The sequence below is a fragment of the Taeniopygia guttata genome, chromosome 9 (assembly GCF_048771995.1).
Source record: "Taeniopygia guttata chromosome 9, bTaeGut7.mat, whole genome shotgun sequence".
Lineage (NCBI taxonomy): Eukaryota > Metazoa > Chordata > Aves > Passeriformes > Estrildidae > Taeniopygia > Taeniopygia guttata.
The window spans coordinates 20,586,505-20,603,538 of record NC_133034.1 but is presented as its reverse complement, the minus strand read 5'-3'; the positions used below and the strand labels follow the sequence as shown (position 1 = coordinate 20,603,538).

The window sequence follows — 17,034 nt, the reverse complement described above, 5'->3', positions numbered from 1 at the left end:
AAAACAGATTTGCATGGCTGGAAACTTCTTATTTGTTGCTGTAGGCACTTCTATAGGAATTTGGGAATAAAGCTGGGGGAAAAGGCTCCACTGTGAACCATGCATGACATTTCAAGTGCTATTTGCTTGTCTGAGTAATATCCTATAAAAATCTTGCTGATAGTTGGTCACATTACATGGATATGCCTAAAATGAGAGCTGGTAATACACAATGAGGTCTTGGCAGCATGTTGTGCCTCTTGCTTTCTCTCCTCTTCTCCAGCTTCTGTTTCTGAAATTGCTTTAAGCTGTATTTTATATGTTTGAAGCACTGACTGGACCTTTTGTGGGGATGTACTAAAATTGTGCTCAGTATTGTAAGGAATAAAAGCATTGATACAATCAAGGATCCCAAAACCCTTCTGAATGTTTCAGTTACCACTTCTTCCTAAGTGGGCCTGGATTAGGAGATGGAAAAAAAATACAGCGTTAAAATTCTTGTGTTGTTGATAGTCTCCCACCCTCAAAAATAAGAAATTACATGTTGACTCCTTGTGATTATATGTGTGATGCCACATTAACAATGCACTCCTTAGCTGACAACTGCAACCTTTCATTTTATTAATGTTTCTAATGATACAGTTGGCAGGAATTATCTGATAATGCAACCTGTTATAATATGAAATCCTTGATTGGGTGTGGGTAATCAGATTAAGTTCACCTGTTGGTGTATTTCAGGCTCTTTAAAACTTTTTCTGTAAGTGGCTTCAAAAACTATGGTTTTGAGTGTATATATATATATATTTTTTTTTTTTTTTTTTTTTTTGTTATGTAAGCAAGATGTCTAAGAATTCAGTAGTTGTCTATTGAGGGAGGCTACTTAGAAGAAAATATTTTCTACATCAGCAATCCATCTGATTTGGGAATGTAGGCAAAATACTGGTTAGGTTGCTTAATAGAATTTTGTACAATAATGGACTGTAAATATATATTTTGGTAGAAAATAGTGTCTCTGAATTGATCACTTCCTGTGAGTACTGCAAAAGAATTACAGTTGGTTTTGCATTAGAACATTTTTGAAGCATATGGCAGTGATGCAGTAATTTCTGGAAGCATTTGATGGGGTTTTGTACTGTGAATGTCTCTGTCACATTATGCAACTGATGAGTGTGAAGATAGCATGTAAAATGGCTTTGATTAATTTAAACTTTACCCTTTGTGTGGTACCATAACTTTGGGGACTTCAATACAGGGGCACAGCTTTGCTCTGTAATTAACCCAGAGAGACAGAGTTCAATGTATGGGAGGTGATCCTGTAATTTTGTCATGTTAGGAGCTTACATTAAGTTTCTGACCTTGTCATATACTGGAATTTTTTCTTTTTTTTTTTAATTTGATTTCTTGTTTTTAATACATTTTTACTGAAAACTCCTCTGTAATCATCTAAGAGCAGCTGAAAAGCTGTTGTGGGTCTCTCTGCCAGGCTGTGGTGAGGGAGGCTGGAGCAGCCTGGGCTAGCTGAGTCTCCTGGGGTTTGTGCTGCAGCTGGCAGGAGACAAGTGCAGCTGCAGCTACAAGTGTTCAGGGGCAGAGAAAGCAGGTTGTGTTCCAAACATCTTGCTGCCATCAAGGGTTGCACTGAAGTCTTCTGGTGTTCTGCAATCTGCCTTAAACAGGAAAATAGCAGCAGCAGATGATGCAGGTGTCAGGCTCCTTCCAGTCCCAGCAGCTGATGCTGTGTGCACACACGTGTGCATGGATTACCAGTTATTCCTGGGGGTTTATATATATTCTGTATATCTTCCTGACTTCTGAACTAAGAAAATGCAGTTTTTACAATTCTACGTTCATATAAGAGACCTGCACATTAATAAGAAGAAAAGTAGGTATTTTCCTCTTGCAGTCAGTCTGGTTTGGGGTTTCTCCTTAGTCTGGCAGCATGTGCAAACCTGTATGTTAACAGCCATTATTTCATGCATCATTGTTCTGGAATACAAGTGGATGGAAACAGGGTGCCTTTGACTGCCTTTAAATACAGTTTTTGCCTTTTCATTTGCCAATGCAGATGTATCTGTGTATTTTAAAAGCAGATCTTGGCTATTGGAAGCTGATTCAATTTTAGGATATCATCTACTTCATTACACACAGACCACTTGGTCTCCTTTCGTGTCGTCTCCTGGCTATTTACTGAGTTTTTAACCTGGTTATAGGAGTCTTGCAGTTTATTTTATCTTATTAATAGCACTGCTTTACAAAGGTCAGGCCCATTCAGCTAGAAGGTTTTGATGTGCTGGTTTCATTTCAGGAAACAGAATAGCCACTGCCTGCTGTGGGTGCCTGAAAAATGCTGGAAGAGGACTCGTGCTGGATTACAATTAGTTTTAGGGAGCAGACTTGCTGCACAAAAATATTCTTCTATCCAGTGGATTAGCTCAATTAAAAAATATCTAATGTTTAAATTGTGTAAATAATCCCCCCAGACTGTTCTGGATGAGGTGAGTTTACTATTCCATCAGCAGAGGTGAACAAACAGGAATTTTCAGATGGAGGCAGAGGGGTAGGGAAGGGCTTGGGACAAGGATTCCTCGAGGTGGGTGAGTTTTTTTGGGTGGGTTTGCAGTATTGATAAGGAGCAGATATTGGAAGGCAGAGCATTTGGGCTCTTGAGACTTAGGGCTGAGACCTGAGTGGGCAGAAGAGGATGAACCATTTGGGGACTGTCTTGTCCTTAGTAATGCCTGATGCTCTGGACTTGCCATGGGAAGTGTCCCATGGGAAAATGTTCTAGCCGAGGAGGAAATAACCTCAACTGGACTTAAGTCTTTATTAAAACTCCTACGTAGGTGACCTAATTCTCAGTGCTCATCATTTTTAATTCAAGATTTTATTTATTTATATGTCTAAATATGGATCTGAGATTCTAATGTTAACATCCATTTAAAAAAGTAAAAAGAAATCTTGGCTGTGGCTAATGTGATTAATTCAGTCTTTCCAGTTGCTGAGAGGTAGACTAAATGCATAGCTAGAGAGGGTAATTTTGTTGATGATTTAAGAAATTCATCCTAGCAATGTAGTGTATAGTAAGCTATAAAGCTGTTGTTGTCTTCATATAAATGTGTCATTAAATCACATTTCTTAATATTAGTGTCCAAGGTGAACAGAAGATGATGCAGAGCAAGATTATTCTCATTTTCCATTTCTCAGCTCTCTAAATGTTCACATCTGCCTTTGTAACAGAATTGTACAAAATCTTACAATGACTTCCCCCCCCCAAAAAAAAAACCAAACCCTAACAATCCAAACCTTAAATAAGCTGATATTTGTTCCTTCAAAAGAAAGGTGCTTCATGTATTGCACATGAAGACTATAAGTAATATTGTTAGATAAAATTTAGGACCTAATTATTGATGTAGAAAAAGATTTTACCCAAATTATACAAATTTGTACCTCGTGCTAGCCTAGAGAGCAAACCTATGGGCACAGACTGCCAAGTCACCTCAAGTGACATCACTTTTATCTAAAACTTTAAAATCTGAGTACAAGGTGGGAAAACACTTCCAGCAGCTAGGCTATTCCTCTCCCCACTCACCATCTGGATATTGTGAGTAAATTATTTTTATCAGCCAATGCTTCTGGAGGGTTTCTCTTGTGATATGCAGGATGAAAGGCTGGGGGAGGCATACGTGGTCCAGCTCCCCTGTCAAGTTGAATTCTTTATTTCTTTCTCCACTCAAGGTGTGTTTGGCTCATCAGTCATTTTTTCAGTCCCAAGGCTCAAATGCATTTTGTTATTTGTTTGCTGATCCTGTCAGCTTAGCACACAGAGGAGTTATAGGGGAATAGGGGGCTGGAGCTGACAAGGGACATTTCAGGAGTGAAATGTGCTAATGCAGGAGAGCAGATGTGAAGCCATCAAAGGCTGGGGTAACCAAAGGACAGTTTGCGGTGAGAAGGGGAGGATGGTGAGGAGAAGTGGTAGAAAAGCTCCCATGAATGGAAAAAAACCTGTGTGACATGAGGTGACCCTCCTTCACGCCCACATCCCAAAGCAAATCACAAAACCTCAGAAAGAAGAGAAGGTACAGGCAGGGTTTGACAGAATTCACATAGCAGAGTTCACTGAGAAAACTGCAGAAGTAAACTTTATCCTAATTCACAGTGACCGGCACATATTTGAGTGACTGGAGCCTTTTTGTGCTCCCTCTGTGTGTACCCAGACTCTGCATTGATACAGCATTTCCACTGATTGCTAAGGAAATTTGCTGTTTCAAACAGTCTGTAGAAAAGATGATCCCACGTGCAATTCCAAAGAGAGGTCTTTTCACTTTCCTAAATCCTGTTGGTGCTCTGGAAGATATTGCTTACATAAATATCTCAGCTAATATTGTATTTTGTTGACAAAACTATTAACTTCACCAAAAATATGCTTAGCATCTTCCCTTGGTGCTCTCTGTTACAATGATTTAAAAAAAAAAAAGTTTCTAAAGCTTAACCACATGTGATACTTGTTTTAATTGGAGATCAGCTTTAATAAAATCCACTATTTGTTTCATTCAGTATTGCATGCACTTCCAAATTGTATTTTCTTCAGTAGCAAGGCTCACAATAATGCACTTCTCTTCCTTTTTGCCTTTTAACATACCCCAAGTTGCTCAGCTCTCATAGTGATTGTTGCTTGTAGAGTGAAGTTTGAATGCAAAGTAGTTTGCAGAAGCATCTAACCAAAATTCAGAAGCGAATGCTGTCCTAGTTGTCCTTGTGTCTGCTCTGTAAGAAACTGAAGGAGTTGATCTACATTTAGGCATCTATATTTTGGTTTAAAAAGAGCTTCCTTGCTTATGGTTTTAATTGTGGTTGGGGCAGAGCTTGCACTTTCTGCAGGGGTGAGGTGTGTTGGCTCTGTGGCAGTGGAGTTCTGGACACTGCTTGTGGGAAGGTTTTCAGCAGCAGAAATTGTGCAGAAAGAAAAGCCTGCAGTGATTCTTCATTAAACAGAACAACTACTGCAAAATAACATCCACCTATGGATTTGCACTTGTGCAATTCCAGTCAGTTCATTAAAGTAAATGTGTGCAAAATCCGTAAGTGGCTGTTTCAGTGGCTGCTCCAAGAAATGCACAGGAATTGTTGAGTCTTTCACTGTCCTGTTTTTTCTCTTTCTGGCAGAATTCTGCCTGCAGTGAAAGTGCCAGTGAACAGGCACAATAATGGGCTGTAGACCTGGACCACTTTGGGAGTGAGTTGAAGGAGAAGTTGAAGAAGGGACACAATATCCATTAGGCTGCAGTGAAACACTCACTGGGTTCCTGCATTTACTAAGTATGGTGGATTTGTTTTCTGAAGGTTTCCAATAAAACAGAAAAATTCAATTTATCTTCAGTTTTCCCAAAACACAGACTTAACAGATACCTCTGTTGTAGTGCCTATTGCTCCAGGTATAGCTACAATTTTTCAATTATTTTTTCCTTTCATACAGTTTCGATTGTGGATACACTGGAAAAGTTCTGGTTTGACGTTTTCTTTGTCCTCCGCTTAAAAAATCTGATGCTGCTCTGATTCAGCTTGATTGAATATATTTAGACTTTGAACCCTTTACTATTTTTTTCATTGTGATATTTATCCTTTTTTATATGCCAATATCATATGTGTTAATGTCACAGATTTTTAAGAAGCATGGGGGTGAAATGTTGTGTCTGCACAGTCCACATGGGTAGTTTGTTACCAAGAATATGAGTAGTCATGTCATGCTAATAACAAATAGACCATCTGCCTCCCACAATTCCTCCAGCTACTTGATAGTTTAATAGATAACTTTGTCTTCACAGCAGATATAAGAAGCAGTGCAGCTTGGCCACGAGAATATTTTTTTCTGCAGGAGAGATAGCTTGACTGTGTTCTGTATATGGGTACCCAGTAAAAACCTGCTCAGCTGATGAATCTCTGAATTCTGTTTTGTGTCCTCATGTCTGTCTGTGACTTCCTTAACACACCACACCAAGAGCAAACTCAGACTCATATCTGCAGAAAGTGAGACAAAAGAAAAATGTACGGAAGTGTTCTGGTGTTATATAACAATTCTGCTTTTATTTAATTTTTCCGCTCCAGAGATTTAATTGACCTTTTGACTAGAGCACTTTTACTGTCTAGCAACAGCCACCCCACTCTGGCCTTTGGGTTGAACCATCATGGCACTACAGCATCCATCTGTCCTGGCACTGAACAGTTCAGGTGATTCTACAACAAATTGTGCTGAATTCGGGACATTTTTCAACCTGGATTCCAATTCCTGAACATCTGCATATTGCTGTTGGTCTTTTCTTTGTGCTCTGTTCACTTAAAAACAGGCTTTGAAATTTTTGTTAGATCATAAGAGAGGCTGAAATTGAGTTAGGCTAGGTATTACTCCCTGAAACCAGCACCTGCTGTTTTGGGAACATTTTGTGGGGTTTATTTTATTTTCAGCTAGAGAAGGGCCAGAGGTCTGAGGCAAGTCTGCAATGGACAAGGAAATGTAGATAAATAGATGGCTTTGGGGGAAGTGAGGTACTCTGGGACATGCCAGTGTCAACAGGGAATGTTGCATCCAAAATGTGCCAAAGGAGGAGGAGGAGAAGGAGCAGGTCAGGTCCCCTTCCTATCACTTCTCTAGAAATCTCTGCCCTGTGGCACCTACATTTTGCCATGTGCACCCAAGTGTTAGAAGTGTGCCCCTCAGGGGTGTGTGGAATTTGCTGCTGGGAAGAGATGACGTGGGCAGATCAACCTTAGAAGGGACAGAAAGGAACTTTTTGTGTGGACCTGAAGTGGACTGTGCAGATGATTATTTGCTGTGCTGAGAGCAAACCTATTGGATTTTCATTGCAAATGCAGTGATGATTTTGGAATCCAAACCTCTGATCAGTCCCACATTTGACATCAGTAAAGTCTTAGAAGTGACCAAGCAAATACTTTGAATTTTGCCTGCTTTAAAAAGTTTATGCTTCTAGTGTCCACACTGGTGTACAGTGAAATCTGGTGTGGGGCAGATAGAACAATTCTGGAAGTCTAGCATTTAAGCTTAGTTGTCTTTTTGGGAACTTTTTAGTTTGGAGTGGAGGGCAGGTGGATGCATTTTTAAGAGTGGATTCTCAGCACTTTGACAGTCTGACCTGTTTTATACAGTTCATGGAGGTGTATTCAGGACATTCCCTCTTGAAGCAAATGAGTGATGGAATGATGAGGCCCCTTTGAGGTCAGCAGAGCTGAAGGAGTCGATGAACTTACTGCAGAGGTAGAGTTGAAATCAAAATAAAGGACAGCAGAAGGATAATAATTGAGTTTTATGGAGGCAGACAGTAATTGGATACTAATCCTTCATTTTCAGTGCAAATGGCATATTCAGAATGGCCTTTCCTTGGACTTCTGCTTCAAGAGGAGTGGGGACAGGCTGGAAAGGGGCCAAAAGAGGTGAGGGAGGGCAGTTGGAGATTTTGGGAGCAGTAGCTCTTAGGAAATGGATGAAAAGACTGAAGAAATTTGATTTTAAGGCAAGATCAGTGTAGGAAAGGCCATGAGAGCAATCCTTATGTATGTAAAAACTTGAAGAGAGAAAAGGATTAGTCTGTTCTCAACATGAGTGGGGGAAAGGAGGAAATGCAGTGTGTCTAAGTACAGCAGGGTGATTATTTAGGATGGACAAGAGGTTTATATCTTTGGAAAAGGGCAGGAAAACAAATGCCTGGAGTGGCAGTGGGGTGAGCTGAGCCTGCCTCAAACCAAATGATCTCCTGTGGCCTCTTCCCAAGCCTGTCTTTATAAGATTTTATGCTTGCTCCTTTGGAGAGAGCTTTTAGTTTATCCACAAGCAGTTGGATTTGTGGTGCAGTGTAAATAACTCCAGGACAGTGTTTTGGTTATCAGTGCTGATTTCCTCAGCTGTATATTAGAACTGAAGGGTCACTTGGAAGCTGTCAGTGTTTTGAGATAAAAACAAATGCATCTGAAACACAGTTCAGCTGGTGAGATGGAGATTATCAGAACTAAGCCATGTGATATGGCATTTGTGATAACACTCTGCTTACATAAGCATGTGGAGATGGTATTTTACCCTTCTTTTTTTTTTTTCTTTTAATCTGCAGTTTTCATTTTAACCAATATGTGCTACAGAACTTTTAAATATTTTTATAAAATATCCAAGCTGACATATCAGCTAGTAATCTTTGCAGTTTTATTATAATTGTATTGGTAAATTAACATATGCTGATAAGAAAATGAGGCTGATAACAGGAAGGTTACATGGCATCATCTTGTGGCTGTCTTAGATTTTCCTGTATATAAGGTTAACCTCTTGAAATTCCTGTGAAAATCTTTAAATTCATTAAAGAAATTAAAGTTTTTTATATTCTTTTCAAATTCTAAAAATTAAACATTTATTTGGGGATTTATCTAATTCAAAATAATCCTCAATCTTTAAATAATAGGTAGCTTTTCTAAGCTGTGCTAAGTTGTTGTGGTTTTGGTTAATATTTGTTTGTTTGTTTTGTGGGATTTTTTGTTTGTTTTGTGGTTTTTTAATTGGGTTTTGTGGCTTTGTTTTTTTTTTTGTTTTTGTTTTTTTTTTTTTTTTTAATTTTTGGGTTAGCATGGCCTGTTTAATTCCTCATTGTCCCTTGAGAACTGGGGTATTATTTAAAAGTTAAATCATACAGTTCCAATAAAGATGTCCAATGCCATCAGAATGACACATTGAGTGTAATTACTTTAGAGTTCACAGTGTAATCTAATGATTGGCAATTGAAAGGAATAAAATATTGCCAGCTGAGCAGTATTGAGATTTTTTCTTTTTTCATCTGCAGATTTCCTGTATAAAAAGCAAGGTTTCAAGGGTTTTTTTTTTTTTTGATCAATAGGTTTTGTGTATAGAAAAAAGAACCATCCAGTGCTATTCACATCCACACAGAAATGGTCTCTTGCTGGAAGTAAACCTAATTGTCTCCGACAGTAAAAGGAACCACTTGGACTTGATTATGCAGCTGGTCACATTTTATTGAGGCACTGACATATTCCCTGTGGTCTGGGAAGAAAAGAAGATTATGTGGTTGTGAAGTTTTGCTGGGTCAGTGCTCTGCCAGTGAATGCAGGGTTATATGCAAACATTTCAAGGTGAGGGATTGTCTTTTTCCCCGTCCTCCTTCCGCTGTGGCTCGACATCGCCCTCAGCGCTGTAACCTGCTGCAAAATGCAGGGCACAGCTGCTTGCAGCTGCTGCTCCCCTTGCATTAGGAGAAATTAGAGTAAAACCCTTCATTAAATAATTAGATTTATAAGCTTTGGATAAAATTATCTATCTCCTTTGCTGTATATAAAACAGAGGGTAAGATATCCTTGCATGCCCAAAATAAAGGTTTAGGTTAAAGCATGCAGCTTGTTTAAAATGGTTTAGATGGAATTGTACAAAGGTACAGTTTGTGATGTTGTGCATGCACACAGTCCTCTGTACCATAGAGGAAAACCTGTCTCTTGTGACTGAAATTCAGCAACTGTGAAAGTTAATAAGAAAACTGTAGTTATGGGCGTGTAACTGATTGTGAAAGATAATGGCATAATTTCAAGAGATGATCTTTCAAACAAGAGTTCCTTTAATAATAAAAAAAGAGGTTTCCTGTGTAGATATATTCATTGTGTACATACTTTGAGAGAACTTTTTTTTACCAACACCTCATCTGTTGAAAGCCATTTATCGTAGTAAATAGAATAAATGTGTGGGGAGTAGATCAGTCCAGTTTGTGGTAAGCATTTGAAGTTTTGTGTTAGCGAGAAGCAAGGTCTCCTTGCTTTGCTAAAAGGAAAGTGTGTCATTCTTGTAAGCAAAGGGAACAGTGGAACGTGGCAGTGACCTTCTTTAGCGCTGAAGTACACAATGTAAAAGTTGTTTTCTCTCTCTTCTTTCTGTGGAATTTAGTCTTAGGATCTTGAAATAGTCCATTTAAAGGAACTGGAGCTGTCATTCTCCATGTTATGGATTCTGTGGTTAATTTATGTCCCAGATTGAGAAGCAAGGTTTATTCTATTACCATCTGTGTAGCAGTTGTCATCTGTTAAGTGAGCAGTTTTTCCTTATCTCTTCCACAACCAATCCTCTCTCAGAGGAGACATCTGCTGATAATGGGCTATTGAATGTCACTGTATGGCTGATAAGAACTAGAACATCCCACTGGGAGATGCTCCACCCACAGGGAGGAGCCAAGAATTCCTACCTGGATATAATCTTGAGTTTCTGGAACACCAGTTTAGCTTTTCCTGCACTGGAGGAACAGCTGCCTCTTCCACTGCAGGAAGACTACAGCCCTTTTTTACAAGATCACTGCTCCTAACAGAACTCCACCTGACACTCCAGAAGGACTGCAGCCATAATTCCCAACTGGACTGTGGCCAGCACCCTGACTAACAGGGTGTCAGGTTGTGTTCTGACTCTGTCAGTGTTGTTTTGGTTCACTGTATTGTTTATCTTATTTTTATTTTCTTCTCTAATAAAGAAGTATTATTCCTGCTCCCATATTTTAGCCTGAGAGCCCCCCTTAATTTCAAATTCATAACAATTCGGAAGGAAGGGGTCTACATTTTTCCATTGCAGGGGAGGCTCCTGCCTTCCTTAGCAGACACTTGTCTTTCCAAACCAAGACAATTTACTATTCTTAAAGTGGGTAGTGATAACCATCTGTGGTTTGTTGGTTTTATTTGGTTTTTATTTGCTTGTTTCTTTGATAACTGAAGCCACAAGTGTAAATAGCCAATCTCATTTCTGCTCCCAGCTCTGTCTCTGCCTACCTGTCCCCCTTTGAGTGATTTGCTTTTCTCATATTGGCCCTCTGATGTTCTGAAGTATTTGGAAGATTTGGATGCTGGCTAAATGTCACATAACTGACATCCAGATCTCTTAAAAAGCTTTAGAAAGCTCACCTATGGCCAGTTCATGACTTTGCAATGCTTAGTGTAGGGGAACAAAGAATTGGTTGTTTTCCAATAAACTGTGGAGTCAGACAGTGAGAGAATGAGTCATTTTTCAATGCCTTCCACCATCTGCCTTGAATGCAAGTTTGGCTTGCATCAAGATGCTGAAAAGTGAGATTTGAACTGTCCCCATGAGTTTTATTTAAAAGGTATAAAGGGCATTTGACTGATGTGATGGGTAGGAGCAATAAACTTGGTAGTCCTGAAGTGCAAAAACATAAATGTACAAAATAGCTAAGCTTGGGAGCCAGCAGGGGCTGAGATCTGAGACTGTGCTTCAATCCCATGGCAAAGAACTCCTCAGGAAAATGAGAGGTTTGCCCTGGAGCAGTTCTGCATGAATTTATACTACGACAGGAGAAGATACATATGGTCAGGTACCCCTGTGAAAGTCTAATACTCAGGTGGACTTGAACACAGTGCAAAAATGCTCTAAAGTTTTGTTTAAAAGTATTTCTTGGTTTTTCTCATAGTACGACTTTCTAAAGAGAGAGCTTATGACACTTTTACTGGAAATACCTGAAAGCCACAGTACACATAATGGTTTTTTTTTTAAATTAAAATTACAAAGTGTTGGTTTTTTTCTAGAGAACTGCACAACCAAATCTAGAGCTGGCATTCTGTTTGCTGGCATTCTCTTTTCTGACATTCCATATTTTTTTGATTTTGTGAATTGAATTTATTCTGTCTGTGAGAAGTAAAAGCTGACATAAATCACAGTCCTTTTTGTTAAAAGCATGAATTGTACTTCTTTATGTTAAACTTGTTAAAATGCATATTGTAAAATATGTAAAATCTGTGGTGCAGCTCTGTAAATATTCCCTTAGATAGCAAAAGCAGTAGGCTGTTACCCAAGAATGAGCAGAGGTTAATCGTTGTTTTTATTATTATTATTATTGTTAGAAATATGCCCAGAGTATCCAGAATGTATGAAGACTGATGGTAGATGTGACAGAGGACATTTCATAGATCAGCTTTCTGCAGCAGATGCTGGTGACCTTGCAATGTAACCTGAAGAACCTGAGGTGCTTCAGGATCCTGTGTGCACCTCTTTGCACTGTGAACATGTTTCTCTCACCTCTTGATAAATATTTATCCTCTCTTGTACCTGAATTCATGAATTTCTATATTTTGGGAGCAGCAAATTTGTGGCCATCAGTTCAGACCATGGGAAATCCAACCAGGCAGGTTGGAGACCAGCCCAGTGGAGTGCCCTAATTAACAGGAACATGTAATTAAAATTGAAGCAGATGTGGCTTGGGCAGGTGGTATTTCCTGAGCATTTCCTGTGTGTGCACACTGTGTGTGATGGACACAAATAACTCCTCTTTCTGCAAGTGTGGGAAATGCTGGTGCATCTGCTGAGCAGTTGGTGTGCGCAGTCCACAGCTCAGCTCTCAATGGACTGAAACGAGCTCTGAAATCCTCAACATATGAAAACATCTTTAAAACTCAGCCTGGACAAAGTTTGAGGTCTTAAAAAAAATGATATTTGCATGAGAGGCTATAAATGTAATAACCCTATGTGATGAATTTCCTGCATTCTTTTGTGATTATCTGCTACTAGTTACTGTTGGAGCATCATGTTAGACAAGAGAGCACTTTGGTCTGATGCAGCTTTACAAAATACCAGCAGTCATTGCAACTCACAGGATCTGAGAACAGCTACTCAGCTGAAAATCAATCTGTAAAAGTTCCAAAATGGCATTTGTTGTTAGCTCCTATCTGAAATTACAGTAGTTGCTTTATAAACAATTTCGGTGAACTGGAAGAAAACAGTGGATATTTACTATCAAAATATGGGAATAAGGCAGTTAAACTCTGCAAAAGTGGAATTCAGCTTATTTTTTCTTACTAGGCTAGGAAGTGTAGGCCAGTTCCCAATACTCAGTACAGGTGGTAAATTTGAAAAGAAAAAAACTAACCAAACCAAGCACACTTGAAGTTTTACGTATTTGCGGGGAATTTTTGTCCCTGTAGAATTTTCAGATTGAATCTGTAGAATCCTTCTGCAATTCCAATTTTTTTTTCATGCAGTTTTATAACAATTTAACAGGATTATCTAAGAAGTAATTGTGTTATACAGTTAAATTATTCCATCCCTTGGTTGTTAGAGTGACCCGTTGTGATTTTTCAGTATCTGTTGAGTGGTGTTTCAGTGTCCCAGCTGGCTTATTTGCAATATCTTGTTCTCTCCTTTGGCAAACTGTGTCAAAAAGTGCTCTTGTAGCAAATGGCTTTCCATCAAGGCACGGCAGGTCTGTGTTCCCCATGGTTACCAAACTGAAAATGAAATTTGTATATTTTGTGTGTGTGTTCATTTATCTTTTATAATCGTCTGGTGAAGAATAGCCTTTTGATACTGCAGAGGCTGCAGAACTCCTGGCTTTATTACAGATAAATTTTCAACATCTTTAAAATTCTTCTAGGTTTAGGACTTTGAATCTTCTGCGGAGGTGATTTTTCATCACATCAAAGTGGGAAATCTCTACCTTATTCAAGTGAAGTAGGGTGAACTGGGTTTTAAGTGCAATTTTACCTTTTTTTTTTTTTCTGAGTTCAGGAACTGAGCCTTTTGAGATGGAGGAGAATGCTCAAGAACTGAGTTTATGTCCTGTTCTGATATACATTAGTTCCATACTGATCTGTATTAGAAAAGATCAGGAATGTATGCAAATCTCTGAGAGCATCCTATAAAGGTACAGGAGTATTCAGACTGGCATTTTTACATTTATTAGTGTTGATTTTGACTTGAGACCAAATCTTCAGCCTGTGGTGGCTCCACTTCACTGGATTATGTAAATTTACAGCAACAGAGATGTGCCCATAAACTTTGTGGTTATTCCCATGAACCTGGAAAAAAATGCCTGAATAGTTTATTTTTAATGTGACCAGTGGGAGTCAAAAATTTGGCTGAAGTTATCAGAGGCAGGGCTGTAAATGGAAATTGGCAATTGCATTGGTATTGGTTTCTTCTGAGCATGCAGCTGCTTGGGGAACTGAGAACATCCCCACCCCGAGGGGCTGCTCCTCCCCACTGCTGAAATCCTACTGCTGGGAGTCCCTGAGCCCTGCCAGTTCTAGGAAGTAAATAATCTGAGCATTTGAAAATAAGGACTGTGAATTGTTGATATTCTTCCAGGCTGAACTGCCAAATTTGACACTTTTCTAATTTTGACTGGGTTTAGGAAATACTGGTTTTGCGTATTTTATTTGTTATGCAATTAGTATGTGAACACAATAATGAGTTCAATTACCTCTGACTTTTAAGTTCATGCAGTCAGCATCAAAGCCAAATGCAAGTCAGCTGTTGTAATAAATCTGGAAAAAAAATCTTTCTGGTGGTGTTCATAAGATTTATTCAGATTTATCAAAGTAGTCTAATATGTGCTGATTTATTGTAAAATAATGTATGCTTGTAATTTGCAATTTGATTTTAACATACTATAAAGACATTATAGAGTAAATAGTGAGTGGGATCATTTCTATAACTTAATCAGATATGTTGTCACAAAAGTTTCAAAGACATGTTGATTTAATTATGAAGTGGAAAATAACTTCTATTAGTAAGGATAATAAGCAAATTGTGTCTTCCTTATTGTATCTTATTGTATCTTCCTCTTATTGTATCTTCCTCTTTCAATGCTTAATTCTTTTTATTGTGACTGAATACTTCTGATTACAATGTGCCATAACCCTATTGGCCTGGGTAAGTTCCTTTAATTATTTATTCTATTAATATTTCTATCACCTGAGGGAAATGCAGATATTCCATTAATGATGATGTTAATCAAACAACTTTCTGTATTTCTGCACTGCCCAAGTTTATGTCATTACATTAGCAGGCACAGGAGATGAAATTGGAAACTTGTAATATACTGCAGATTGGATTAAGTCATCTGTGTGGTGTAGACTGCTTGAAGACTTATTTTAGATAATTTAAAAACATTAAATCTGCAAGACAGTTATTGTTCCTGACAGTATTCCTGAAGTCCCAACATAAGGCCAGTGTTGTAAAGATTTTGAACTTTGTCTGTGAACAGCCTCACGGGAGCAATGCAGCCTGCAATACAACATATTGCTTCGGACAAATGTATTTTATAAAAACCACATTTATACAAAATACGTTTGTTCTAAGAAAGTTTTGCCTGTTGGAATAATCATTCTGCCCATGTAATGTGATGATGGCAATTAGGCATTTCAATGGAGTATGTTATTTTTGAGCCATTTCTAGGTGTAAAGGGTGTCATAATTTTACTCTTTGTCCTTTTAAGGCCTTGATGTTGTCTAGGCAGTAAATGTTCATTTTTCAAATGTTCAACCACAAGATGGGTGGAGAAGGGAGCCCTTGTGCTTGACTTCCATCATAAGCTTTGCTTGTTGGGGCTCTCCTGGGGGCAGTGCAAACCCTTCTGGAAGTAGTGCCAGTACCTTTAGCCAGGAGCTTCCCACCTGCAACACTGGATATTGCAGGGGTATCTGGAAAGAACCCGTGGGATACTCAGATTCGTATTGCATTCTTAAAAATGTTATACATTATTCAACTGTTTATTTTTGATGTGTGCAAGACAGCCAGGGTGTTTTTTGAGGGACCTTAAAGCAGTTAGGTTTAGTGGCCTTTTTGTGAATAGGAGGTTGTGGCCAAGACTTTCAGGCAGTGTCAGTATCTCTGTGCTTGGAAATAATGCATCTGTGATCCTTAATTTTCTTTTCAGTCCTGAGAGCTTCACAGACACACAAAAACCCCCAAAAAAACCCAACTTCACAGAATTCAGCAATTATTCCACAAGTTTTTTATGCTGAACGTGGTTAGTTCTTTTTATTTGAGTAAGGAATTTTATTTCTGTCCTTCTTTGCTCATGTGACTGCTTGCCTGCATAAGTAGGGGAAGCCTTCAGTTGCTCCTTCAGCAAGCCCATCCTCTGGAGTTATCATGGCAATAGTTTCAACATCTGGAATCCTTTGGCATGTGCTGGGGAGGAGGGTGGTCCTTTGGTCCCTTCGTCCTTCCCTGTCCAGCCAATGTTGAAGGTGATGCAAGCCCAGACCAGCCTGAGTTCTCATTGGTCCATCAGTAGATACTGCCAAAATAATTCCCATGTTTGCCTTTTATGCTGGCCAAGCTGGTAGCTCAGGTAATCCTTCAGTGCAGGCAGGAAATGTGAAGAGCTTCCTGACCAGTGAGTGCATCATTTGGGAGAGCAGTTCCATTCTGCTTAGTAAATTTGCTTTCCTTGATGAATTTAAGCCAAACGTGTGATTATAACTATATAATTTTAACTAATTTCCAGGATCGTGCCCTGCCTGACATCTTTGAGATGTTACTTCAGATTGGATTCTTCATGTTTAAAGATTGATTAAATTATGCTATTTTAGAAATTTGATAAGCAAATGATGTGAACATTTTAAAACAGTTATTGTGATATTTCTGTAGGATTCTTTATTTAATTTGTATATGTTTCCTAGACATACATTTTTTAAATTTTTATTTCCTAAAAAGCAGTTGCCTTTTGTCTCATACTTGGTAAGAAAATATTTCCAAAAAATGAAAGTTGTATGGATTTTTTGCATATTTGATGTTAGGTTTTTAATAAAGCCATGCACTGATGCATACTAAGGTATAAGAGTCCTGATGGGAAATAAGCTAAACCTGTGTTTACTTGTGTTTTTTTGTTTTTTTTTTTTTCCCAGAGATTTGTTAGAGTTCCCCAGAGAAGATGATGCAGAGCTTGCGATGAAAATCCTGGGTCAGTGGCGTTCCCAAGGCCTGGAAGATGTCCGGCTGGTGAATTACTCCGTTCTGCTTGACCTGCCAGGCCCTTCTTCAAACACAGTAACTCTGCAAAACAGCGGGGAATGCTTTTATCCAAGTGGACAGCGCTGCAGCAGAGACCCCAAAACACTTGACAGCCAAGACCTCCTGTACTCATACGCAGCTTATTCTGCCAAAGGAACTCTTGAGGTAACGTGGCCATTTGTCTCTGTCACTTGGGGTGGAATAGTTAGGAAATAGCAGCTTTTTGCTGAACCTGACTGGAAAAGTACACATAGAATCACAGGATTATT

The 17,034-nt window shown here is 38.8% G+C and overlaps 1 protein-coding gene across 11 annotated transcripts in view; it reads left to right on the top strand.

Annotated features, from left to right (window-relative positions):
- The window catches only part of NAALADL2 (N-acetylated alpha-linked acidic dipeptidase like 2), a 412,338-nt gene that overhangs the window by 211,659 nt on the left and 183,645 nt on the right, over positions 1–17,034 (top strand). For all 11 annotated transcript variants that reach the window (XM_072933148.1, XM_072933147.1, XM_072933146.1 and 8 more), the window contains one exon: positions 16,660–16,930. In XM_072933148.1, the coding sequence (XP_072789249.1) occupies positions 16,660–16,930 (271 nt within the window). The remainder of the gene's footprint in view (positions 1–16,659; positions 16,931–17,034) is intronic.